Genomic DNA, 27,806 nt, shown 5'->3' on the forward strand with positions numbered 1-27,806 from the left:
TTTGACTGATCGAAACCCTTGACAGTTCAAAAGGTAAAGATTTACCCTTATTAGAATCCCATTGAAAAAGACTCCAAAGTTCAAAGTATACACTGTCTTTTGCACATTTTGCTAGTCCATCTTTCCATTCTGATCACTCAAATGAAACGTCTGCGAATACATCATCCAGAACTAGCCTATTTTCTTCGTAATTTTTTAAACGATCATGAGACCCGAACATGAACTAACAATACACGGTATTTAGTAAGGAGAACAAATATAAAAAGGAAAATAAAAACAATAAGAGAAATGTACATGAAGGCAGAAAAGGGTATAAAAAAGAGAGAAAAGAAAATGAAAAACCTGAACAAAAATAGCCCGGCTAAATACAACCATTAAGCCGAGGGTCCTTGACTGATAACATCATTACCATTTCGGATTTTTCTTGTGTTTGGGACCTGCTTAACAAAAATCGTCCCTTCTATGGACCATGCGTTCTTTGAGCCGAGTTTATTGCGAGCCAAGTCAAGAAACACTTTTCTCTTTCTAGTTATATGCTCCAATACAAATATACTTGTTTTGTCTAGGTTCGATTTAGCTAGGAAAACGGATTCCGCAACCTCCTGGTTACGAATAGAACGCTAACGGGAGACACGTTAGAACGATAAAATAAAAATTCAAAAAAGGGATACAATCTTTTTTAATAGACAGTGTATAATAAATTTCACAAAAAATACCAGATATTTCGGTCACATATACAGTGACCGTCATCATTATCTACACGTTAGAACTGTCCCGACTGATTGAGGATTAGAACTGACGAATGTTCAGTATGTGCGAATTTGCAGTATCCATTAACCCCATTTTGTCTCTGATAGTTTATTTTACTGCCGTCTCAACCCCGACTCCTTGAGTTAGCTTTAAACTATTGAAAATAAGTGCATCCAATCTCATTTTTTGGTCCATATCATCTATTTTCAGTTCGATCACTTCAATTTTGTCCTCCAGGGATCCAATTTGGTTTTTGAGCCCAGATAACATTTTTTTCAAAAGAGCTAAACTTACCCGAGTATTCAAGCAGGATTGCATCGTGAATTTTGGAAACTATGGTTTCTGCAACAGCAGAGTTGAGCCCCGAAGGAGGAACAGTGCTCAGTAATCATGGACTTTTTGTTCAATTTCATTGCGCAAGCCACTTGGAGATGTTCTAGTTCTATTTTTGCGCTATCCACGACGGAGGCAACAGAAGTCCAATCCAACTTTAACTTTTCTAAGTAGATATCTTGAAAAGTAGCAACTTCACTGAATGCATTTGATACTTCTTTGTTTTTTCTCTTAAAAGCTTCGCCGAACTTCTCTTGGTATCATCCGGCCTGAGATTGTTGAACCGTTATAACTTCGGGCGTACTGTAACATAGAATGACGAAGTGTGTTCCGTTCTTCCTTTGAACTATGTCCACAATTCAAAAGAGCCATTTTGCATAACATTGGAATTTTGCTAATGCTATTCCTCATATTTCAAGTCCTCTGGGCATCTTAGGAAATAAGGAAAGATGTTACCTTGTTGCTACCTTTCTTATTTATAGACGTGCCAAAAAAATTGCAATAATCGAAATAATAAAAACTGCAAAAAATACAAAATTCTACATTTGTGTATATAGGAGCTTTACACCTCCACAGTAGGGTTCTTTGGTTTGTTGAATCTGATGGTGTTATTTTCATTGAGATTCCTTAAATTTTAGGGAGTGTTTCCCCTTTTTCGTATTTTCCTGACAGACAAACAACGATTGAGTGTTTTTAAAAACCTACTAGTCCCCCCATGGGATGTTTCAATCGAGTTAAAAATCGTAAAGTTAAAGTCCTCCTGCTGGGTCTTCCTGTGGTAAATTTTAACGCGGTAAAAAGAAGGGTAAGGTTTGAATCATAGTATTGCTTGTATTCTGCCTCTGTTTCTCTGTTTATCATCACTAATGTAGGACACAAATCAATATAGACTAATTTGTCGAAACGAACTTTAATTTGAATATTTATTGATTTTTATTTATGTTTATATTATCTTTCAGTATGGTCTGTATGCCTCAATCATGGGCGGTTTCGTCTATGCTATTCTTGGTGGCACACGGTCTTTGGCAATTGGCCCTGTGGCTCTATTGGCTATAACCATTTACCCATCCGTTACAAAGTTCGGACCAGATGTGGCAGTATTTCTTTGTTTTGTTTCAGGGCTTGTCGAATTGGTCCTTGGATTGTTTAATCTAGGTGTGTATAATTTATTTACCTATGTTTTTTAATTGTTTCGGTCCTTCTCCTTCCAGGCTGGTGCTGTCAAGTGTACTTAGGAGGACCAATTAACTTTGGTTCAGTTTGGTAAATCATGATGATCTAAGAATTCAATTGATTCATATATTTATAATTAGTTTGTTCATAACTTGATAATTATGATTTATAAAAAAAATACAAAACTATAAGGATAATAAATTCTGCTCCTATATAGGCAGTGAGGACAGGGGGTGGCAGTCCCACATTGCTAAAGGGAATTCGGCTAGGGAGATTCACTGCAATATGGGGCATATGGAACGCGTAATGTAACGTGTGACGCAAGGTATATTCTATAAGGGGAGGAAAAAGAAAAGTTTTGGGTTTTTGCAATGATTTCCAACCAAAGTTAGTTTATATGTGGAGGTTTTTTACCGTCAAAATATGATGAAACAATTCTGACATCAAACGCCAAAATTTAAGTTATTTTACATCTGAGCTATTTCACCCACTTGGAAAATTGGAAACCTTGAATTGTACTGTGGAGCAAAGTGTCAACAATCTACGAAGATTAGGGGGAGGGTAAAACTATTGTTCTCAGAGTCTAGGAGAGAAAGCAATTTTTTCGTCAAAATTTTCAATTAAATTATCAAAAATGAATTTCTTCAAGGAAAATACCGAAAAAAGATATTTTTAAAACTGTAGTGGAGTAAGATAATGGGCCATTGGTCTTTGGCCCCCCCCGGCTTTTAGCCCCCCCCCCCCGGAAAATAACCCACCCGAAAAATACCCCCTTGGAAAATACCCCACCTGCAAATGCCCACCGGGGAAAATACTCCCCCTCGCAGGAAATACCCTCAACCCCCCTATTAAAAAAATAACCTCCCACCCCGGAAAATACCAACGTGGAAAATACCCGCCACCTACAGAAAATATCCCCCAGGAAAAAATACCCCGCCTAAATACACCTGAAAATACCCCCGTGGAAAATTAGGCTTTCCAAACTTGAGAATTTTGTTTGAGTTTTCTTTTTTATTTTCCGTAGGGGGAAGGAATTTTGGTATTTGTGTATTATTTGCCACTCACTCAAGTTTACGCTGTGTAAAACTCGAGAACAAACCGGTTTATTCGTTATTTTTTTTTCAGCTTAGCGCAAAACAAGACAAAGACAAGTGACAGATTATATTGGAAATATATAATTTGGGCTATATATTTGTACTTAAAGGGAGGGGGGTAAAGTATATGGACAGTTTGAAGTCAGAAAACAATTCTTATTTCATAATATGCAGAATAATTGTACTTAACACATTTTGCATGCAAACCCGCTATATTTTACCCCCCATTTGCAAATATACAACCCAAATTCTAAAGTAACATAGAAACCGGTTCTAAAATAACATAGAAACCGGTTTGTTCTCGAGTTTTACACAGCGTAAACTTGAGTGAGTGGCGCATAATACACAAGTACCAAAATGTCTTCCCCCTACGGAAAAATTCAAATTAGAAAAGCCTTATTTTCCACGAGGGGTATTTACCGGGAGGGGGGCTATTTTCCGCATGGGAATATTTTCCACGGAGGGTATTTTCCGTGGGGGAATTTGCCGCGGGGGTGTATCCCTTGGGGGGTATTTTTCATGCGGGGTATTTTTTTCTGGGGGGGGGGGGTATTTTGCAGGGGATAAACGGCGGGAGGGGGGGGGCAATCGCCGGCCACCAAGATAATATAAGGGGGTAAAAAAATCTAGGGGGCACATATCCCCTAAAATATAGAAATGCATTTTTCAAAATCTTGTGGGCTAAGGAAATCTAGTTGGGGTACAAAATCAAGGGGGCACTTACCACCCTCCCCCTCCATGCCCCTTTCTAATTGTCGCCACTGACCAGCATAACTACTTTCGTGCCTTTTATTATTTTTTTTTACCATCAGCCTGTGGCTTGGTACCGGTAACAGATAGGAATTAAAAAAAATAATAATAAAAGAAAATCCGGTAAATGTATCCAGACACGGAAACAATGAAACCTTCAAAAGCCTGAAAAATTTCAAGCTATTCTCCAAGAAAATTCCAATATTTCTTTTTTTCTAGTCTATTAAATAAGATAAAGAAGAAGAAATATGAAAGTTCCCTAGCTCAGAAAACAAATTTCTTAGGTACCACTATAACGTTGGATTCATTTTCTCTTATTGGACTCGTTCGAAAAGTTTAACGGGAAAAAAAATTCTCTTAAAAAGACTAGATCGGAAATATCTTTTTTTCAGGTTTCTTGAGATAAGAATCCTGGAATAGCCGGCATGGAAGCCCTAAGGTCTGAGTATTTTTAATTTCTTTTATCGCGACTTTCCATTTTGTTTCCATTTTTATTTCTTAACGTTTAAACCAAACTGGATTATTTCTCCGTGATGTTTTCTCCTAATTATTTTAAAAAACTTCTTCCACAAAATAAGTTTTTTAAAGAAACCTAAAGAATTCCATTAAACCAAAAAGAAGCAAAAATAAAATCAAATAATCTACCAACCGTGAAACTACCACAAATCAGCATCGATAAATAAATGAAACCCAAAACGAAGAGAAATTACAATAAATATCCGAGTCAAACTTTAAACGAGCAGAAACTAACATGAGTAGGGCTCAAAACCCCTATGCCTTCCCAAGGCCAGTACATAATTTACACTTTACTTAAAAAATATAAATATTTGTAGTTTTATAACATTTATAAATCAAATAATATTAACATTTTGATTACTAAATACCAGTAGCCTATATGTATTTTAAATGGACAATGTACATTCATTGATTGAGCCTTTTTTGAAGCTTCTACGACAACGCTTTCTGTAAAAACCTTATATGCCCCAGGGCATAACTTACAACCCTTGCCCTGAGGGCTGTGAGCGGGTTGTCATCATCAAAGACATTTTTTCTGGACCTTTCAACTACGTTGAGCAAAGTGGTTACATCACAATTTTGATTTGACGGGTTTGAGAGAATGGTGGGTGTGAGAGGGGGGTTACTTGCCCTTCAATCATTTTCGACTATTAAAATGGGCACTAGCCGTTTCAATTTCCAATCGAATGATTCCTTTTTGAAATTTCTACGACAAAGGTTTCTATAAAAAAACTTATATGCTCCCAGGGCTTAACTTACAACCTTTTCCTGAGGGCTAGGGGGAGTGTCATCCTCAAAAAAAAAAATTCCAAACTTTTTAACTACGTCGAACGAAAATAGCTATGTCAAAATTTTGATTGGATGTGTTCGGGGGAATGGTGGGTGTGAGAGGGGTGTTAGGTATCCTCAAATCACTTTCGAATGTTAAAAGGGCACAAGCCCATCTAATTTCCAATTGAATGAGCCCTTTTTGTAGTTTCTAAAGCATCACTATCTAAAGAAAAACTATTTGCCCCAAGGACACAAGGGCTCTGAGAGGATTATCATCCTCAAAGACCTAAATTCTAAAACTTTTAACTACGTTGAACAAAATGGCTGTCTTCAAATTTTAATTTGATGTGTTTGGAGAAAAGGTCGGCATGAGAAGGGGGTTAGTTGCCCTCCAATCACTTTCGACTATTAAAAAGGGCACTAGCCCTTTGAATTTTCAATCGAGTGAACCCTTTTTCAAGTTTCTACGACAAAGCTATTAATAAAAACCTCACATGCCCCAAGGGTATAACTTGCAATTCCTAATCTGAGGGTTCTTAGGGGAGTTTAATCTTGAAAAATACAATTTCTGGACATTTCAACTACTTTGAATAAAACAGCTAACTAAAAATTTTGATTGGATATGTTTGGATAAATGGTGGAAGGGTCAGAAGGGTCTGAAGGGGAAGGCGTGGAAGGGGTCTTAGTTACCTTCCATATCGCTTGCGACTATTAAAAAGAGCACTAACCATTTCAATTTCCAATAAAATGAGCCCTTTTTGAAGTTTCTACCACAACGCTTTCTATAAAAACCTTATATGCCCAAGGGCATAACTTACAACCCTTGCCCTGAGGACAGTGGGGGGGGGGGGGTTGTGATTCTCAAAGACCTAATATCCAAAACGTTCAACCACGTTGAACTAAAAGGAAATATCAAAATTTTGATTGGATGTGTTTGGGGAAAAGGAGGGAGTGAGAGGAGGATTAGTTGCCTTCCAATCCCTATCGACTATTAAAATGGCAACTAGCCTTTTGAAATTCTAATTGAACGAGTCCTTTTTGAAGTTTCTATGACAAAACTTTCTATGATAACTTTATGTACCCCCAGGGCATAAATTACAAACATTGCCATGAGGACTGTAGGGGAGAGTCTTCCTCAAAAAATTTCTATCTTGAAATCAACTACGCTGAACAAAATGGATATCTCAAAACTTTGATTTGATATGCTTGGGGAAATGGTGGGCGTGGAAGGGCTTTTAGTTGCCTACCAATCACTTTCAAATATTAAAAAGGGCACTAGCCATTCCAATTTCCAATCGAATGAGACCTTTTCCAAGTTTCTACGACAACTCCTTCGATACGAAGTGCCCTGGTCTAAAGAAAAAATAAATAAATAATACATTAAGCCAAAATCGTTTTTTACTTAGGCAGCGCGATTGCGCTGCCTATGATTATTAGATAGTTAAATTCTAATGTAAAAGAATCTTTTTATTAGTAACTTTAGTAGTATTGGGTCAAAAGGGACAAGTGCATTGTATGCCCACCATACAAGCGGCCTGTAATCCCACCATTTAAGAGGTCTTATCATACTTCTGCTTTGATAAGGAATTCTCGGACTTGTATTTTTCTGTAACAATGCCATTACTCTTACGCAGTGACCATAGTGTTATCTAAACAAAAATTCTGATATATGAGAAAGACCATCCAAATTATTGTATTCAGTTTAAGCGGCCACGTGTCATATTCGTTGAATTCCAGCCATTCACATCTGTCGCTGTCGTACTTCCGGGGCGATAAGGAAATTTTTGGAAGAATTATTACCTGATTTTCATTTGGCAAGTATCTTATTCCATAATTGAAGAGGGTTTGAAGTGAAATTATGTCTAATCAATGAAGTTTTGATATGGATTCTAATATACAATTGGTAAGGATCTTTTTGTACTCTAACGGTATCGAGCTAATTTTTGATTTTTGATAATTGATTATGACTAAAAGCGGCCAGCCATCTATTTTGTAATGTTATGGTCCCGAGTTCATCTGCAGTAGATTAAGATCAAGAGGAAGGTTTAGCGGTAATCCCTCCAATGCTGCTTACTGCATAAGCAAAGTCATAGATGATGTTATTGTTAACTATAGTTATAGATGGTGACATGTTTTCCTTTCCAACGATCCATTTTTTAGCTTCTAAGAAGTTTTCCATTGATTTTATGAAACTTATGTTTGATGTATGAATCGAACATGAGATTCACAATTTCCTATGGTAAAAGAATGATAAGTTACTCGACTGAGCCAACAAGTTAATAATGGAATTATGATTTTAGAAATACATTCTCGGCAATCAATGTATGGTTTTTTGGACGCTGGCCAACTAGTGTAAAGCGTCACAATATCGTAACATGTTAATTGTGCAATCGATTTCTCAATTGGATTTTTCAAATTAAAATCAGTGATGTTTTTCCGGGCCGCATTTTTGGCATCATTCCAAGAATATGCATAACACTGTGATTTGAGGTGCTTGCTGGACAGACTGATTTTTTGATGATTAATGGAACTTGTTTCGATGTCAAAAAAATGTTTTCATATGGATTCGCTTATAAAAAGACATTGAAATCCCCTTTAAGTACCGAATTGTATTTATTCCATCTTTAGTTTTAAAAACACCCATCTCTACTAGGCATTCTTGAGCTATTTAATTCAATCCTCGAAACATTTTGAACCTGAACCTTAAAGGGACGGTAAAAAACAATATCTAAAGTAAAACAGGAGCACTTACCGAATTTTAAGTGTTTGTATAGCATATATAATCATTCGTATTAAAAGTTATCACAAGTTATCAAACTTATGTTTGATGTATGAATCGAACATGAGATTCACAATTTCCTATGGTAAAAGAATGATAAGTTACTCGACTGAGCCAACAAGTTAATAATGGAATTATGATTTTAGAAATACATTCTCGGCAATCAATGTATGGTTTTTTGGACGCTGGCCAACTAGTGTAAAGCGTCACAATATCGTAACATGTTAATTGTGCAATCGATTTCTCAATTGGATTTTTCAAATTAAGATCAGTGATGTTTTTCCGGGCCACATTTTTGGCATCATTCCAAGAATATGCATAACACTGTGATTTGAGGTGCTTGCTGGACAGACTGATTTTTTGATGATTAATGGAACTTGTTTCGATCTACAAAAAATGTTTTCATATGGATTCGCTTATAAAAGACATTGAAATCCCCTTTAAGTACCGAATTGTATTTATTCCATCTTTAGTTTTAAAAACACCCATCTCTACTAGGCATTCTTGAGCTATTTAATTCAATCCTCGAAACATTTTGAACCTGAACCTTCAGGGGACGGTAAAGAACAATATCTAAACTAAAACAGTAGCACTTACCGAATTTTAAGTGTTTGTATAGCATATATAATCATTCGTATTAAATAAAACCCCTCCCTACTAGCCATTCTTGAAATAAGTAATTCATTCCATGGAATATTTTTTCATCTGGACCTTCAGGAGACGATAAAGGGTGATACCAAAACTAAAATCAGCATAAACACTGCCTTCGGATGGTTTACGTGCTTAGCCCTTGAGAAGAATCTTTTTTATTTTTCATTCTGAACATTTTGATTTTTTTATCTTAGATTTTTTTTAGCGAAAATGTTTTCAACTTTTTTTCCATGTTTTAAAATCACATTAGATATACATAAAACAGAATAAATCACTTGTGATAATTTAATAAGTACAAAATGAGGATCATACAAATATGTCAGTCGTAATTTTTTCTATTAGAAACTAATATTCATATTGAATTTTTTTAAATAATTTTCTTATTGAAGTAAAACAAGAAATTTTTCACCTTTTTTTCATTTCCTTGATACCAAAACTTTCTGATATAAAGAAAATCTTAATTTGACCTATGGAATATGGATCCAAGAGATGAAAAAACATTTTAATTTCATGTCATTGTAGAAAAATTTTCAAATATAAAGGAAAACTCTAATTGGAACTAAGGTACATGGATCCAAGAGACGAAAAATATTTTAATTTCATTTCATTGATAGCAAACCTTCCAAATATAATGAAAAATCTTAATTAGACCTAAGGCAGATAGATCCAAGAGATGAAAAACTTTTCAATTTCATCTCCTTGGTAGCAAAACTTCCAAATACAACGAAAAATCTTAGAAAAACTATAGTTTTCAGGCGTGATTGTACCTAAGAAACTAGGATCTATGCGAAGAAAAACTTTTTAATTTTGTGTCCTTGATACTAAACTTTCAAATATGAAGAACAATCATAATTGGACTTAAAGCACACAGATCCAAGAGACGAAGAACTTCTTAGTTTCATGTCTTTTGTACCAAAACTTCCAAATATAAAATAAAATCTTAATTCGACCAAAGGCACATGGATCCGAGGGAAAAAAATATTTTAATTTCAAGTCCTTGCTACCAAAACTTCTAAGTGTAATAGGAATATCTTAATTCAGCCTAGGGTACATTGATCCAAGAGACAAAAAAACATTTAATTTCATGTAGTTGGTTGCAAAACTTCCAAGTACAAAGAGAAATCTTTATTTACCCTAATGCACATGGATCCAAGAGACGAAAATCATTTTAATTTTATTTCATTGGTAGCAAACTTTAAATATAAAAAAAAATCTTAGAAAACTATTGTTTTTAGGTAAGACTGGACCTAAGACTCATGGGTCCAAGAGATGAAAAACTTTTTAATTTTGTGTCCTTGATACCAAAACTTTCATATACGAAGAAAAATCTTCATTCGACCTAAGGCAAATGAATCCGAGGGATAAAAAACATTTTAATTTCATGTCCTTTGTACCAAAACTTCCAAGTATAAAGAAAATCTTAATCCAGCTTAAGGTACATGGAACCAAGCGACGAAAAAACATTTAATTTCATTTCCTTGATACCAAAACTTCCAAATATAAAGAAAATCTTAATTGGACCTAGGGCACATGAATCAAAACGAGCAAAAAATAAATAATTTCATGTCCTTCTTACCAAAACTTTCAAATATAAGGAAAAATCGTAATTGGACCTAAGGCAGATAGATCCAAGAGACGAAAAAGTTTTCAATTTCATGTCATTGGTACCAAAATTTCCAGGTATAAAGACAAATCTTAATTTGACCTAAGGTATATGGATCCAAGAGATGAATAACATTTTAATTTCATGTCATTGGTAGCAAAACTTCCAAATATAAAGAAAAGTCTTAACTGGACCTAAGGTACATGGATCCAAGAGACGAAAATCATTTTAATTTTATTTCATTGGTAGCAAACTTCCAAATATTAAAAAAAATCTTAGAAAACCATAGATTTTAGGTATGATTTGACCTAAGACTCAGGGATCCAAGAGATGAAAAGCTTTTTAATTTTACGTCCTTGATATAAAATCTTTCGAATATGAAGAAAAATCATTATTGGACTTACGGAACACAGATCCAAGAGACGAAAAAGTTTTTTATTTTATGTCATTTGTACCAAAACTTTCAAATATAAAGAAAAATCTTAATTTGACGTAAGGCACATGGATCCAAGACGAAAAGAACATTTTAATTTCGTGTCCTTGGTACCAAAACTTCCAAGTATAAACAAAAATCTTAATTCAGCTTAAGGTAAATGGCTCCAAGCGACAAAAAAACATTTAATTTCATCTTTTTGGTTGCAAAACTTCCAAATACAAAGAAAAATCTTAAGTTAGCCTAAGCCTCATGGATCCAAGAGAAGAATAAATATTTTAATTTCATGTCCTCGATACCGAAACTTCCAAATATAAAGTAAATCTCAACTGGACTTAAGGCACATGAATCCAAGAGACGAAAACTTTTTAAGTTTCATGTGCTTGGCACCAAGACTTCCAAATATAAAGAAGGATCTTAGAAAACCACACTATATAGGTTTGATTGAACTTGAGACACATGTGTCTAAGATATGAAAACTTTTTATTTCATGTCATTGATATCAAAAGTTCCAAATATGAAGAAAAGTCTTAATTGGACCTAAGAGACATGGATCCAAGAGAGCAAAACAATAATTTCAATTCTTTGGTACCAAAACTTCCAAATATAAAGAAAAATCTTATTCCAACCTAAGGTAGATGGATCAAAGAGACGAAAAATTATTTAAGTTTCTTGTCCTGTGTAGCAAAACCTCCAAAATTATGAAGAATATTAGAAAACCACAGTTTTTGGTAAGATTGGACCTAAGACACATGGGTCCAGGAGATGAAAAACTTTTTAATTTCATGTCCTTGATTTCAAAAGTTCCAAATACAAGAAAAATCTTAATTGGACCTTAGACACAGGGATCAAAAAGACGAAAAAACTTTTCAATTTCATGTCATTACTACCAAAACTACCAAACATATAGAAAAAAAATCTTAATTCGACCTAAGGCACACGTATCTAAGGCACGAACAAGAAATTTATATTCCGTGTCCTTGATAACAAATCTTCGAGAAATAAGAAAAATACTAATTCGACCTGAGGCATATGGATCCAAAAGATACAAACAAATTTTAATTTCATGTCCTTGATACCAAAACTTCCAAATATGAAGAAAAATCTTAGAAAAACACAGTTTATAGGTATGACTGGACCTAAGACAGATATGTTCAAGCGATGAAAAACTTTTTAGTTTTATGTCCTTGGTACCAGACCTTCCAAATATACAGAAAAATCTTGATTTGACCTAAAGCACATGGATCCAGGAGACAAAAAACTTTTTAATTTCATGTCCTTGGTACGAAAACTTCCAAAAATAAAGAAAAATCATAGATAACTAAAGTTTTTAGGTATGATTGAATTTAAGAGACATGGGTCCAAGAGATGAAACTTTTTTTTAATTTCATATCCTTAGTACCAAAACGTGCAAACATAACAAAACTCTTTATTGGACCTAAAGTGCGTAGATCCAAAAGACTAAATGCTCTTGAATTTCATGTCCTAGGTACCAACACTTCCAAATATAAAGAAAAATCTTAATTCGACCTAAGGGAGATGAATGCAAGAGACAAAAGAAAATTGTAATTTCATATCCCCGGTAGCAGTAGCTCCAAATATAAAAAAGATTTTAATTTGATCTAAGGCACACGGATCCTGTAGCGATAAAAAAAGGGACTGATGTTAATTGTGGTAATAAAGATTGACCGCGTCAGATGTAATATTATGCTTTAAAGCTGTGAACTTATACCTTATAAGTTCTCCGATAGCGCTACTTATAGCGCTAAAGACTGTGCCACATGTAATTTTATTCTTTAAAGCTGTGGCGATTAAGATGCGGCAAATGTGGCAATGAAGTTTGGGGCCACAAATGTAATATTATGATTTAAAGCGGTGTACCGATCGCGCCACTCGCTGAGAGCGAGAAAACAAAATGCGTAGCTATAGTAGGTTAGAAATTCTCCATCTATCAATTTGGGATCGTAACCTCGCTTCCTCGGGTTATCACCGTGTCGATTACCTCTAATGTTATGTAAAAATCAGATTCCTGGGAGCGCTACCAATGGAGACTCACGAACTAGTTACCTGCTGTGCGATTAGATACTGATATATAAATAAAACAAACACAAGTAGAAAGGCAATAGATTTATTAAGACTTACATTTTAGGCGTACAACAATACTTCACTTCAACTGACGACAATAGTGGCAGAGATAACAATAATGACCAAATCTCTACAATGACTGCATAGTAATAATCTGAATCGCAATGTCTGAATGCCAATAATAATGATTCTGATCAATGAATCCGCCATCATAATACCTCCATAATAACCCTGACAAAACGAATGCCTCGAAAAAACACTTTTTTTCACTATATCACACAAATATAGCTTCTGCGCTCTACTAGCTTTTTCACGATTGGCCCAAGTCCTGTGGAGGGGGCCGCTACCTTGTACTTATGTTTGCAAACTCTCTTCATTGTGCTCACTGACCATCCAATAATTTGAATTAAATATATCTGATGATTAAACGTTATTATTTGAGCTTTCTGTGAGTTCTCTATCTGGTGATTTTCTTATTACCAAATATCTTAGCAAAATTGAAAACCGAATAGCGTCGTTGTTTGGCTGAGGCCAAAAAACAGTTTCTCTTTTTGCTGATTAATAATTTAGACTCTTGGAAACGGGATTTTAACTTAACTAGGGGAAGTCTAATTTATGTAGGAATTATCTTTAGAAGGAAAGAATTTTTGTATTTTAAATATATCACATGTTACTCACGGTACATATTACCCTTCCCATTATTTAATGACGTCCCGTTATTAGGACTTGCTTGCCCTTGGGTTTTTGAAATTTTCGCGGTTTATTTACTATTGGTCCTACGTAATTTTTATTGATATTGTATTATTTTATACTTTTATATAAGCTTAATCAGGAGTGCTAAAAATTTTCTCTGTTACTTTTCTTATTTTATTTTACATCCCTATCTAAAGTTCATCTACCGATTATCTATGGTTCTAGCTTAGCTACTATACTAAAAATTTTTTTTCTACATCTAACACTGATGACTTTTACAGTTCCAACAAGGTTGAGGCTATTCTACTTTTACTATGAGGTTTTTTTTTCTTCTGAAAATTCACCCTTTACAAGTTTTTATCCTTTGCTAACTATAGGAAAATTGTGCTTCCTATCTACGCTAAATTAAATGAATAGCACGACAACGCTACATATAAATCTATCTGAACATCTAACACTACATATAAGAACGATTTAAAACACACAATATTATGTTTACCACATTCACTGGTAAACATTAGGACACTTTCACTGGGAATGTTTGCTATGTAATACTAATGATAGGATATTGGAGTTTTTAAGTTATCGAATTTATTAAAATGTAACATATGTAAATTCACACCTATTTCATCACCATTCATGTCTTTTAGCATACTCAATCCTTCTGTTGTAAATTTTGGTCCTTCACTCCTTTCGTCTTGGCAAAAATTTTTAAAACACTTACAATATAGCTTCTTCACAGAACAGGTCGAGCATGATTATGATCATCTTGGACGAGAAGCTTTCTCTAATTGTTAAATGGGAAATGATACTCCCTGGTACAGGCGTGTGGAATTTTGATATGAGAGTTCATTCTCACCTGCTGTTTTTGGATAGTTCATAGGGTGCCTTATCATTAAGGGGTTGAACACTGGGACTGCGTTCATTTTCTTCTCAGCATATCATTTTTGGTATATTTTAAAGCACATGGAGAATGTATTTCTCGTATAAAATTGCTCGTTTGTGCACTTAGAGATTACAGTTCTCTTATAAAATTGTTCGTGCCTGGCTTGCGTCTATTAACTTTTGCGGTGATTCCTGGATTAATCACAGGGGAATTGATGTTTGGATTTGGAATGGGTCGACATCAAACTTTAGTGACTCCTTCAACATATTGTCTTTAAATTTTGGGAGGGGTATATTGTCACTGAGGGTTTAGTCAATGGGGTTAATTTTGGTTTCAGTAATTTAATGGTTGGTTTCCAGGTCTATTTTTCAGAAATTATCTCGTAACATTTATGGGATAACAGAGATATTAACTTTTCGCATTTGATAGAGGTGATAGGATGGATTCCGAAAAATGGTCGAAAGGGATTCGACGCGTGAATCTGCGACACATAAATAATTTTTGGGATCATCAAATATCATAACTATACAGTCGCATGGTACATGGGTCAATAATGATTATCAAGGGTGATATTTATGTACTTATATCTTGTACTGGTCGAAGGGGTTCTCAGGATTTATGTGATTATATAGTTCGATAATGCACTGAATACTGAGATTCAAATTTAGTGTTACCTGATACGTAATATGGTTCGTGGTCGACGAAACGACGATCAAAGGTAACTATAATTTTCTTAAGCGAATCTGGGATGAAAATTGCCTGGAGTCTATGGTGAGTACTCTTTGTTGGTTGATGTATGATGAAAATAAATGCTACTATATTTTATCTGCACTGGACAATGCATTGTAACGATTGATTTTCCCTATGTCAATCTACTTCGTGTAATAAAAATAAAGAGGAAGAATCACACGCTCTTTAAAACAAGTAGTCATAACACATAATAAGCAATATGATTGGTTACAATAAATGGTTAACATTACACTACAAGGCAATATCAAGAAAATGCCAATATTAATATGCATATATTGTTTTTAACAAAATGCAATTGTTATTTCTCTTATAAGAGATTACTTCTCTTAACTGTAAATAATGTCCCTTATTATTTTGCTTGGTATACTTTATTGCACACAATTTAACTTAATCTTTCTCAACATTCATTTAATTCTATATTAGGTTTAAAATTACCATTTAAATATAAGTTACGCTACATCATTAAGTTTGAGGTCTAATTTTACAACATATTTCATGCTTGCATTGTTCACGCACGTCCGTGCTGTTTAAGAAACACATTTTGCAGCGTCATAGCCACACGGTTTTACGTAAACGACACTACAATGAGGGAACAAGACATAGCAAGGACGAGTGGAGACCCTTATACCCACTCGTTTTCTAATGTCTTCCCTATTACTTGGCTTAGTCGTTCTCATGCGATTCCGGGTTTAACTTCTGCATTTCAGCCGTTTCCCCGTGTTCTTCCTTTGGGTTTTGTCTTCTTAGTCTCAGGATTTTTCCATAATTAAAAGTCAGTAAGATTCTCATGGTCAGGGAAATCACGAACAAGAAACATACGGTCAGTAGTATGTTCCACCAAAAATTGGTTGAGAACAATCCGTATTTATCATCCACGTACGTTAATCTTTGGTCCTCGTTTGTAAATAGGGGAATCTGGGAGTCTAATGCCTCTCTTTTTTTTGTAAGCCTTAATGTTCCCTCATTCTTTTCTATTTTGGACCATATTGAGGCTTTCAGTTCCTCACTCTCTATATTGGGAATAGTGTACGACAGTTTGATTGCCTTAAAATTGATCATTTTAGGACTTATTACATTTGCGCTCGTGGTAATTAACGGCGTTCGAACAATTGACTCTTTAGCTACAAGTCGACATCCTTGTTTTATGGTTATCGTGCCCACATCTTGTAACAGTAATTCTGTCCTGTAACTTGGATTTATTCTTTCTGTATTATTATAACAAGACAAAGTTCCAACAGTTTCTCTTGGAACAGAAAATAACCAAAGATCATTTCTAAGATGTATGAATATTTTTCGTTTATTACTTTCTATCACAACTTCTATCAGTTGGACCGGATACATCGTACTGGAATGGTACGGGTAGACTTTTTATATTAAAGGAAATTATTCGAATTAATATATGCAATGTTATTTTTTAATTAGAATTTGTTTTCGGGAACTGATATATGTTGAACAAAATTTTTCTACGGCATTTTTATAGTTGTATGATTTTTACTTGTGAGCTAAAAGTTTTTAAATTATTATTCCTTTATGCCACCTATCCATAAAAATCTTTTTTTGTATTTTTAAGGGTATTTTAATCTGTCCGGTTTCTTAACCGTTCTACCTAACTGTGTCGTTACTTTTTTTTCTGTTTCTTGCGCGTTTTTGTTTTTAGGTTTTGCTAACGATATAAGATACAATTTTTTGTATTGTTTCTTCAAAAATTCTTGCCCCCTTAATTTTGCCTCCTTCGTATGCGCAGCTGCTGAAGTCGGTTTTGATTTCCCTATTTATTTAACTACCATATGGTCTGATTCGCCGTCAGACTCTTTGGAACTGGTTTCCGATGACTCCGCATTAGAACTTTTAGAGATTGCACCTCGCAGTTTTGAGGTATTACCTCCCCTTCCTTCGTAAATTTCTACTCCTCTGGAAGTAGAAGGTTTATTCTACAAGTCCTCGCTTTGAGTTTTCAACTCGGGAGATTTGAAAGATTCTTGAGAGCTTTGAGAGGAATCGAAAGTTTTTGCGGGGTTCCTCCACTGTTTAAATGCCATGTCTTTGGGGGGGGGGGCATTCTTTGCACTAGTGTTTCTCTCCATGAAGTCCACTATTTAGGCTTGACCTTGGACACAGTTATATCATGATATTGTCCTTGGTTGTCATCCTTGGGAGTTTTATTCTTAGACAGTATTCTTTGACTCTTTTTTATTGGGAAATTTATTAAATCCATAGCTTCTCGCAAATTTGTTTTAATTGAATCTTTGGGAGGAGTTTTCTCTACAATAATATCCGGAGTTTCTACAGCTCTGTTCAATTCCTCCTGTGATGACAGGGGCCTCTCTATTGGTATTGCAGGGGAAACCATTTCGTCTGGATATCTTTTGGGGGGACAAGGGGTCGAAATTCTTTCAGGGAAAAATTGGTTTTTCGGAGATATCGTATAATCTAATTCTTCTGCGCTCTCCGATGATGAGCTTTTAGGATCTTTTGGCGTTTTCATTCTCTCTGGTATTAGGGATTTTCCTTAAGGAATTAACTAGATTTTTCATAGCTAAAAATTCTTCAAAGTTTTCCTCATCACTCTCATTCTCGAAATAGTTTTGCTTGAAATTAAAGGGTTTTAGCTCTGCCAATCTTGATTTAGGGGGCTCATTTTCTGCATCTGATGAATTGGTAGAGGAGGGACGCGGTACCTATCTCTCTGGAAATTCGGCTATTCTTACTCGGTAACATGCACCTTACAAGTTCTTCCAGTATCGGGGTTCACCATTTTAAAAGTACAATCGTCATTGTACTTTTTGACTATTCTATACGGTTCACAATAATTGTTGGAAGGGTTCTTGCCTTCCGTCTTTGCCTCGTTCTTTAGGTAGACGCAATTTCCTATCTTGAAATCTATGCTCCCCTTGACTTTGGGTTGGTTTCTTAGCTCTTGGTTTATTTTACATTTTTCCAACTCTTGCCTAACTATCTTATAAGTTTTCCCCGTCCTATTTATGAATTCTTGTTTGTAATCCTCCGAGTTATTGTAATTGCCGGGACTCAAAAATCTCATCATACGGGATTCTAAAATCACTACCAAAAAGTAAATAAAAAGGGTTGTCTTTTGTTGTTTCTGAATAAGCAGTATTGATTACTTTAGTTAAATAAGGTAAGAATTGATCCCAGTCGTTACTGCTGTCTTTTTTATACATACTTAACATATTCGAAAATATTTTATGTCTATTTTCTTTTTACCCTTAACCTGTGGGTTATAAAGGGAAGTCACCAATTTCTCTATGTTAAGAAAACTCATTAAGTCTTCTGTTACTTTTGAAAGCAAAATTGCTTCCGTTGTCACTTATAACCTTATTTGGGATGCCAAATTTTAAAAATAATTTCGCCAACGCCTTACTCGTAGCGTAAGCGCCTTGATTTTTTAATGCTTTTGCAAAAATAAATCCGGAAAAGTGATCTTTAACTGAAAGCATACAAGTATGGCCTCTGTTGGAAACAGGTAAGCCGCCACTGGTTCCATATAAATCGAACGAGACAATATCGAAGGGGAATCTCGCTACCGGGACTCTTCCCATAGGAGAATTAGGATAAGCTTGGGGTTTTTTCTTAATTTACCCGCTTCGCATGTACTTACAAAGTCCTTAAATTTTGCTACTGCCGACGGCACGTAAAAATATTGTTTTAATTTATGGAAAGTTTTCGTTACTCCTAAATGTCCACCTATGTCTGAATGAAAATAGTCGAATGCAGGTGTTATTAAGTTTTGGGGTAATACAGGTATTATTGATGTTTTGTTTCTGTTTGCCTCAGCAGTCACGAGTCTGCATAGTATTTCTTCATCAAGATCATAGTAAAAATTATCTATCTCTTTTCTAAGAGTTTTGAATTTATCTGGTAACACATCATCATTCACAAAATAATTAATAAGTGCTACACACATTTCGTCCTTGTTTTGCTTTCTTTTTATATTTTCTAAAGACAAGAGACAATAGTTATCCTTATTCTCTTTTACTGTGTCTTTGACTTTGTTTTTATTACATTTATGTTTGCTCTTAGTATTGATAGCGTTTACTTCATTTTCCCATCTATCTAAATCATTTTCCGAGATAACTTGGATTTGAACTAAACACGTCCCCTTTTTTATTGTAATTGTATCATATTCATGGTTATTGGTTACCCAAATAAAACTTTCTCCCTTGTCGTAAGATATAATCTGTTCCTCGCATATCAGATTTTCAGGAATTTCATTTGACGGGATCGCAAACCATATTTCAGATTAGCTATCTACTGGTTCAATTACCTGTGATATTTGAATTCTTCGCATTGTTTTAGGAGGGATCTTTGTTTTCCGTATCGCAAACCCGTACTATTTTTCTTTCCAATTATTGTCTCTTAGATACATGTTGGCGCGTTCATTCGTCATTGTAGTGTCTGATGGAGTCACATTCGGTTTTAATATGTTTTCTCATAGTTATAGTTTTTTCTTAATTTCGTTTGACTTGTAACGTCGCACATCTACTATTATAACTTTCGGATATCCAATACGTCTATTATATGGTTTTAATGTCTCTCTGTAGTATTTCTCAGAGCAATTAAGGGAATTCATGATTGTGATATGGCCTTCTTGTCAGATTTGAGGTTCAAAAGATTGTGATATTATACTACCTGATATTTCGTTTGCTGTTACAAGCTTTACGTAACTTTTGTTACAATTTCTTAAGGTTGAAACTTCTTCTCCTACCTTATCCGGGTAGACAACCCTTTCGTTTGCCACGTCTAATAGTACTCTATTAGACCTTAAAAAATTTGAGCCCATAATGGCTTCATACGGAAAGTTATCGCATATTATAAAAATTTGTCAGAAGGGTTCTATTATCCTTTTTTACGTTTGGGTGAATTAAACCTTTTGCATCCAATTGATGCCCTGTCACGCTAGTTAAATTGGGATTATTAAAATTTATTTGTTGCCTAATATGCGGAGGCAACATAATAAATACGCATGAGTTTATGATGTTCGCGGTTGCACCAGAGTCAATTAAAGCCTTAAAGTAAATATTTGCCACACAAAAATCATTAAATATAGGTAAATTATTATTACTATCACTGCAAGACGGTACTACTATCGGTTTGGACCTATAAAACATTCTAGGCGCCCTCTGGGTGCAATTTATTCTTCTGAGGGGCCTGAAAAGTTTCCCTGCGGATTTAGAACATGCGTCGGTGTCTGCAATAGAGATTCGGACATGTGAGATTCCGTAGGCATATCTAATTCATTTACATTTGTCTGCCTTCGCCATGTATTGTTACGGTAGTTTGGATTTCTTACGTCAGTGCCAGCTGCTGGCGCTGACTGCCAATGCCGTTGGCTTGAAAAGTTTTCGTTTCCCGTCGGCAAATTTTCGAGATTTCTTTATACCATTCTTGCATTATATTGGCTTTGGCGAGTATTTGGGTTTTCAAATCGGTAATTAATTTGTCTATTGGGGGCAGGGTTATACACATTTGGTTGGTATGCGTTGTAAGGTACTGATTGGCGCAATCTTCCCTGGCTATAGCCTAGTGCACCACTGGCGCTAAAATTTGTTCTTCCGAACAAATGGTTGCCATAATTTTTTGTATTATTGATAGCAAATCTTGGTGTGCGATTGGGGACATAACGGCACTCTCTCGCGATATGCCCAGGTCGATTACAAATATAGCATCTTATTATTGTCGGGTTATTTTCATAACTAATTTTTTGGACGGGCTGAAAACGTACTGTTTTCTGCCTAGCGGGTTCTTGTGTTTTAATACTTTGTCGCACAGGAGAATTATCCCTTGAAAAGAAGTTGGGAGACGTCTGATCGCCCTTGAAGACCAGACTTGCTTTTGATTCCCCTAGGCTATTTATTTTTGCTTTACTTTGATTTGCCACTATCTTGTCGACTTCGATCAATCACCCTACCTCCTGAACTGCAAGATCTAACGTCTGAATATTTTTGGATATTACCATTCTATCTAGTTTTGAGGGTAGCCCTTGCAAAAAAGTATTTAGTATGACTTTTTCATACAGTTCTCCTGATCCTTTTCTGTATTTTGCTTCTACTGAATTCCGTATATTATCAAGATATTCTCCTACGTTTCGTGAATGTTCAGAGCATACCACTCCGTTTTTTAATTTGTGTGTAGAACTAGTTTCGATAAATATATCTTTAAATGCCACTAACAATTTTTTCACAGTATTTATTATTAAGCTGGCGTCATTACCTATAGCATCTTCAATCTGCTATAGAAACCTTAATGCCTGCCCTTTTAATATTAATTGGAGCATGCCGACTAAAATTTCTAGCTCTGTTTTTGTTAATTCTACAAACTGGGCTAATTGGATATTAAATTTGTCGATATCTGTTTGTCCATTGTATTGTGGAATAGATTTTGCTATCTCTACATTCTTCGCGGCCAACTTTTGCGCCATTAATAGTTCGCTTAATTCTTTTGATATTTTTGGTTTTGAATTAACTCAAAATAATTTTCTAATTTTTTTTTTCACTTATCCTATTTTTGGGGGAGGCTATTATCTCCTATGAGATATTTTAAAGGATTTTCCTGTAATAGCTTAGCGATTATAGGCCTAATTACTTTTCTTATATGTCTGTATCTCTCCAATGATTAAATTTAAATTACAAAGTTTATTGCATAACTAGTTCGCTTGTTTTCCTCCAATTTCCGACCGTGCCATATACAGCGATAAAAAAAGGGACTGATGTTAATTGTGGTAATAAAGATTGACCGCGTCAAATGTAATATTATGCTTTAAAGCTGTGAACTTATACCTTATAAGTTCTCCGATAGCGCTACATATAGCGATAAAGACTGTGCCATATGTAATATTATTCTTTAAAGCTGTGGCGATTAAGATGCGCCAAATGTGGCAATGAAGTCTGGGGCCACAAATGTTAATATTATGAATTAAAGTGGTGTACCGATCGCGCCACTCGCTGAGAGCGAGAAAACAAAATGCGTAGCTATAGTATGTTATAAATTCTCCAACTATCAATTTGGGATCGCAACCTCGCTTCCTCGGGTTATCACCGTGTCGATTACCTCTAATGTTATGTACAAATCAGATTCCTAGGAGTGCTACCGATGGAGACCTACGAACTAGTTACCCGCTGTTCGATTAGATACAGACATATAAATAAAACAAACACAAGTAGAAAGGCAATAGATTTATTAAGACTTACATTTTAGGCGTACAACAGTACCTCACTTTAACTGATGACAATAGTGGCAGAGATAATAATAATGACCAAATCTCTACAATGACTGCATAATAATAATTTAAATTACAATGCCTGAATGCCAATAATAATGATTCTGATCTACGAATGCGGCATCATAATGCCTCCGTAATAACTCTGACAAAACGAATGCCTCGAAAAAACACTTTTTTTCACTATATCACACAAATATAGCTTCTGCGCTCTACTAGCTTTTTCACGATTGGCCCAAGTCCTGTGGAGAGGGCCGCTACCTTGTACTTATGTTTGCAAACTCACTTCATTATGCTCACTAGCCGTCCAATAATTCGTTTTAAATATATCTGATGATTAAACGTTATAACTTAAGCTTCCTGTGAATTCTGTATCTGGTGATTTTTTTATTACCAAATATCTTAGCGAAATTCAAAACCGAATAGCGTCGTTTGTTTGGCTGAGGCTGAAACGCATTTTCTCTTTTTGTTGATTAAGAATTTAGACTCTTGGAAACGGGATTTGAACTTAATTAGGGGAAGTTTAATTTATGTCGGAATTATCTTTAGAAGGAAAGAATCTTTGTATTTTAAATATGTCACATGTTACTCACGGTACAATCCAAAAGACGAAAAAACATTTTAATTTCATGTCCTTGGTAGCAAAACTACCAAATACAACGAAAATTCTTAATTGGACCTAAGGTATATGGATTCAAGAGATGAAAAAACATATCAATTTCATGTCCTTGGTAGCAAAATTTCCAAATATAAAGAAGAGTTTTTGAAAACCACAGTTTTTAGGTATGATTGGACCTAAGACACATAGGTCCAAGAGATGATTTAATTTCATGCCCTTGATACCAGAACTTCCATATATAAAGAAAAATCTTAATTGGACCTCAGGCATATGGATCCAAGAGACGATAAAGTTTTTAATTTCATGTCATCAATTCAGTAATTTCATGGCTCAGTAAGCGTGCGCAAACGCTTACTGAGCACAAACAAACCTAACTCAAAATCAGTTGACATACTGTAACCTTTGTGAAAACTCAGTTGTGGTGGCATTAATAACCTTAGGGAAAAAAGATGTTAGTACATGGGAAGTTTTTTTAGTACATGGGAAGTTTTTCTATATGTGGAAGCTCTGGTATCAAGGACATAAAATTACAGTTTATCATGTATCGTACCCATGTGTCTTAGGCCCCACCATACCTAAATACTGTGGTTCTCAAAGAGGTTTCTTTATATTTGGTAGTTTTGCTATCAAGGAAATGAACTTAAAATATTTTTTGTCTATTGGATCCATATGCCTTAGTTCGAATTAAGATTTCTATTTATTTTTGGAAGTTTTGGTACCATGGATAGGAAATTAAAAGATTTCGTCTCTTGGATCCATAAGCCTTAGGTCCAATTAAGATTTTACTTTATATTTGGAAGTTTTTGGTACAAAGATCATGAAATCAAAAAGTTTTTAATCTCTTTAACCCATGGGTCTTAGGTCCAGTCAAATCTAAAAACTACATTTTTCTAAGATTTTTCTTTATATCTGGAAGCTTGGCTACCAAAGACATGAAATTACAATGTTTTTTCGTCTCTTAGATCTATATGCCTTAGTTCGAATTAATTTTTTTTCTATATTTGAAACTTTTGATATCAAGGACATGCAATTAAAATGTTTTTTCATGTCTTGGATCAATGGGACTTAGCTCGAATTAAGATTTGTTATTTATATTTGTTTGTTTGGGTAGCAATGCCATGAAAGTTTCGTCTTCTGGATCCATGTGTCTTAGGTGTAATTAAGATATCAGGTCTTGGTACCAAGGACATGAAATTAAAAATAAATTTTTCATCTCTTAGACCCACGTGTCTTAGATCAAATCGTATCTAAAAACTGTGCTTTCTTAGGTTTTTCTTCATAATTGGCAGTTTTGCAACCAAGGACATAAAATTAAAATGTTTTTTCGTCTCTTGGATCGAAGTATCTTAGGTTGGATTAACATTTTTCTTTATATTTAGAAGTTTTGGTACCAATGACATGAAATTAAACAGTTTTTCGTCTCTTGGGTCCTTGTGCCACTGGTCCAATTAAGATTTTTCTTTATATAAAGAATTTTCGGCATCAAGAATATGAAATTAAAAAGTTTTCATCTGTTGGACACATGATCCTTAGGTTCAGTTATACCTAAAAACTATGGTCTTCTAAGAGTTTTCTTTATATTTGGAAGTTTTGCTACTAATCACATAAAATTGAAATGTCTTTTGTTTCTTGGATCCATGTACCTTAGGTTGAATTAAGATTTTTCTTTATATCAGGAAGTTTTGGTAAAAAGGACAAAAACAAAAAAATGAAAAATTTCTCTTTCACTTTAACAAAAAACTACGTAAAAAAACACAATACGAACATTATTTTTTCCAATAGAGAAATTACAACTGAGAAGTTTATATGATCTTTATTTTGTATTTTTTAAAATATTTCAAATAACTTTTTTATAATTATATTTAATGCTTTTTTAAGACATGGAAAACCAAAGTTGAAAAAAATTTCAGTTAAAAAAATCTAAGAAAAAAATAAAAAATACTCAAAATAAAAAATTAAATAAGATTTGGCCCAAGTGCTAAGCACGTAAACTATCCGATGGCAGTGTTTAAGCATATTTTAGTTTTGATATCGCTCTTCTGACAAGAAAACTCCATAACATGGAGTTTTGGTATCGCTCAGACACATTAAATTCGGTAAATGCTCCTTATTTATTTTTGATATTGTTCTTTACTGTCCCCTGAAGGTCTAGTTTAAAATATTTCTAGGATTAAATTTAATAGCTGAAGAATGGCTAGTAGGGAGGGTTGTTTTTAAAACTAGATAAGATATACATACAATTCGGTAACTAAATGGGTTTTACATGTTTATTGATAAACCAACACTATATGAAAACAATTTTTGGACTTCTCAACAAGTTTCATTAATCATCAAAAGAATATGCCTGTCCAGCAAGCACCTCCAATCACCCTCTTATGTATAATGATGCCAAGAATGGTGCCCGGAAACAGATCACTGATAACATTTACCAAAAATACAATTGAGAAAGTTATTGCGCAGTCAACTTATTACGATATTGTGACGCTTAACACCAGTTGTCCAGCGTCCGAGAAACAATAAATTGATTATCTAGAATGTATTTCTAAAACCATAGTTTCGTCATTGACTGTCTGGCCCAGTCGAGTACCGCGTGGATCTATTACCATAGGAAAGCATGGGTCTCATGTTCAATTCATACATCAGATATAGATTTTATAAAATCAATAGAAAACTGCCTAGAAGCTAAAAAATATATCGTTGGAAAAAAAGCATGTTGCCATCTATAACTATAGTTAACAATTGCGCCATCTATGACTTTGATTATGTAGTTGGGCAGCATTGGGGGAATCCCCGTTTAACCTTTTTCTTGAACTTAATCCACTAATAATCAACTATCGGCTCGATGCCAATAGAGTGCAAAAAGATCTCTACCACTCGTAGGTTAAAATCTATATCAAAACTTCATTTATTAGATATCATGTCACTAGAAACTCTCTTCAATTATTGAATAACATACCTGACAAACGAAACTCAGATAATAATGCTTCCAGAAATTTCCTTATCGTGACGGAAGTACGATAACGCCAGATCTGTATAGGGCTGCGCTTAAACGATTATGATATGTGACCACTTAAACTGTTCGAAATAATTTGGACCGTCTTTCTCTTATATCAAAATATTTAATTGAGATTGCACTATGGGCACCGCTTAAAGTAATGGCATTGTTACAGAAAAATGCATTTCCTAGAATTCTATATCAAAGCGGCAGTACGATAAGACCGCTTGTATGGTGGGAGTACTGGCTGCAAGTACGGTGGGAGTACTGGGCGCTTGTCCCTGTTGACCCCACACTATTAACTTAAATTTATTAATAAAAGGTACATAATATGAACCTTAGTGAAAATAAAAAATTTAATCGGTATAACCACGAAAAGTAGGTGTCATAAACCTTATTTCCGCTCTGATCATAAAAGTAGGAATACCGCTCGTTTTGATTTTGTTTTTCTCGGCTGCTCAACAATCAAACGAATTAGAAACCAATCTGGCACTACCAATAGGATAGTTCTATTGAACCACCACGTTTTGAGTGTCTGACACAAAATTACGGAGGAAAAGCAGAGCAAATAACACGATCAGCGTGGGTTGCGCAATATGGATGCATTTCTGTTTATAAGGATGGTAGGGCAACCCAATTTATAGGAGTCTGTTAAAGTGTTTATATATTTAAGGACTCTTCTTGGGTTTTCTATGATTAACCATTATAGGGAGTTTTTAAGCTGAAAAAGAACTAAGGCCAAAGATTTTGCCATTTTTGGACCAAATCAATATTCTGTCTCCTCTGGTATATAAGAGTCTGGAGTCTGACAAGGTGAGCTCAGAGTAGCCAATTCGTTGTCTATTATCTGTTCTCTAGGGGCTGGTAAGAAAGCTTGTTGTTCTATTACGTTATGGATGCCTCGTGCAGAGTCTAGGGAAAAGCTGCATCAAATGGTACTCTGGGATTGAGTTGCAAAACGCGGCAATCCTACCACTTTAATATGAGGTATGGCAGCCCTTACTTATAAAATCTTTTCAAATTCTTTTTCTTTTCTAGGATTTTTCTTGGACTTTATATCATTAGCTGTGATAGATGGGTTTACCTCAGCAGCTGCCTTGACAATATCTTCAACCCAGCTTAAGTCCTTGTTTGGTCTGAGTTACAAATCTGAAGGTTTTTTGCACACTTTAATTCAGTTTTTCAAACATGTCAAAGAAATTCGGCTTGCTGATACAATAATGGGAATGACGTGTTTGGTTGCATTGTTTTCAATGAGAGTGAGTAGAAAATAAAAATTGGGCAGTAAATTGTGTCTTCCAAATCAATCATCTAATCAATCAAACTACATTAGGTTGCAGATACAATAATATATATATATATATAAAAAGAGTTAGGCCTAAACATCCCTCAAAACAGTCTCAAAAACAACTCAATCATAAAAAAATTAAAATCTATCAAAACTATATTTCAATACTACTACTACTAACAACTCACTGCAGCATCAAGCCGACTGAGGCCAACACAGCTACATGAGCTACTCCTAGTAGCACTCCTAGTAGTACTCCTAGTAGTAAAGTATATATATATATATATATATATATATATATATATATATATATATATATATATATATATATATATATATATATATATATATATATATATATATATATATATATATATATATATATATATATATATATATATAT

The 27,806-nt window shown here is 34.6% G+C and overlaps 1 protein-coding gene across 2 annotated transcripts in view; it reads left to right on the forward strand.

The window, feature by feature from the left end:
- The window catches only part of LOC148947346 (sodium-independent sulfate anion transporter-like), a 161,657-nt gene that overhangs the window by 76,983 nt on the left and 56,868 nt on the right, over nucleotides 1-27,806 (forward strand). For both annotated transcript variants that reach the window (XM_089095217.1, XM_089095218.1), the window contains exons 3-4: nucleotides 2,043-2,238; nucleotides 27,154-27,374. In XM_089095217.1, coding sequence (XP_088951343.1) covers nucleotides 2,043-2,238; nucleotides 27,154-27,374 — 417 coding nt within the window. The remainder of the gene's footprint in view (nucleotides 1-2,042; nucleotides 2,239-27,153; nucleotides 27,375-27,806) is intronic.

Source organism: Artemia sp. Qi Xiang Cuo, chromosome 10 (genome assembly GCF_049724085.1).
Source record: "Artemia sp. Qi Xiang Cuo chromosome 10, ASM4972408v1, whole genome shotgun sequence".
Lineage (NCBI taxonomy): Eukaryota > Metazoa > Arthropoda > Branchiopoda > Anostraca > Artemiidae > Artemia > Artemia sp. Qi Xiang Cuo.